Raw genomic sequence first — 1,135 nt, forward strand, 5'->3', positions numbered from 1 at the left:
CGAGGCGACGGGCGCGCTCGTCGGCCGGCTCATCGGCGGCGCGCTCAACCCGCTCAAGTTCTGCCAGGAGGCGGTCCTCATCGAGTTCGAGCGGCTCGGCCTCGTCCCAGCGTGCACCGCCATCGTCGCCGCCAACGAGGGCACCGCCGTCGGCTCGCGCGACTGCCGCGGCGGCCAGAACCGGCTGGACGACTTCTTCCCGTTCGACCCGCTGCTCCTCAAGGTCTCCTCCGGCTACGTGCAGCCGCTCTACCAGGTGTGGACCCCGTCGCCGGCGCGCTGCCACGCGGAGCGCGAGAGCGAGAAGTCCGCCCTCTCCGAGTCCCTCGCCTCGGACGCCTCCGAGGTGGTTGGCCGCTCGCTGCAAGGCATGTCCCTCACGCCCGCCGGACACACGCCCATCGACGACATGGAGGCGCTCATGCAGAGGCGATTCGCCGAGCAGGGCCAGCTTCTGCTACAGTACTGAGCGCCCACATTCCCGTGAGACTATGTGGCCTCTCTCCCCGATTGTGCTCGCGCTCGTGTGTCGCGATAGCGCGCGCGCGGCCGCCTGGCCACACGAGTCACGCACGAGCGATCTCTACGTTCTTGTGTGGCCACCCGCCTGTGCTGTGATTTCCTGCAAGCGGATTTATCTCATATGACGCGCACACGAATGCCATGCTGAATGCGCCGCCTCCACCGGATGCGCAAAAGGCATTCGTGAATGTGTCGAGACAGTCTCGAGAGGGTCGAGCACGGACGGCAGCGGAAAAACCGCGAGAAGCAGTGTGCAATCTTTACCGGTATGAGACTGGTATTTGGCGATATTTTGATTAGTTTTGGAGTGGTATGGTATAGTGGTATGCGAAAGTGGTATGCGGGGTTTTCAGTAGTTGTAGCGGCTGTCGGTGTGGTCCCGGGGGCGAAACCATGCAACAGTGCGGGTATTATACCCGGGTATACCCCCGGTTTTTCCAGGTATACCCGCAAAATACCCGGTATTTTGCCGATTTTGCCGATTTTGCCACCAAGAAGGCACTCCGACTCGCTTTGATTTCCGTGAGGCAACTGGTATCCCGTACCACTTTTTGATTAGTGCAGGCCTTGGGTTTGATTAGCCAAAAACTCCCATACCGGTAAAGATTGCACA

The 1,135-nt window shown here is 61.0% G+C and overlaps 1 protein-coding gene across 1 annotated transcript; it reads left to right on the plus strand.

Moving 5' to 3' along the window:
* Positions 1 to 67: 67 nt before the first annotated feature.
* Positions 68 to 1,125, plus strand: EMIHUDRAFT_259900 (hypothetical protein; the record flags this gene model as incomplete). The annotated part of the gene is made up of 3 exons (XM_005793471.1): positions 68 to 462; positions 724 to 788; positions 1,082 to 1,125. Coding segments are annotated over 3 exons (504 nt in total), but the record flags the coding sequence as incomplete, so codon positions are not given.
* Positions 1,126 to 1,135: the final 10 nt, after the last annotated feature.

Source organism: Emiliania huxleyi (assembly GCF_000372725.1).
Source record: "Emiliania huxleyi CCMP1516 unplaced genomic scaffold EMIHUscaffold_10026, whole genome shotgun sequence".
Classification (NCBI taxonomy): Eukaryota; Haptophyta; order Isochrysidales; family Noelaerhabdaceae; genus Emiliania; species Emiliania huxleyi.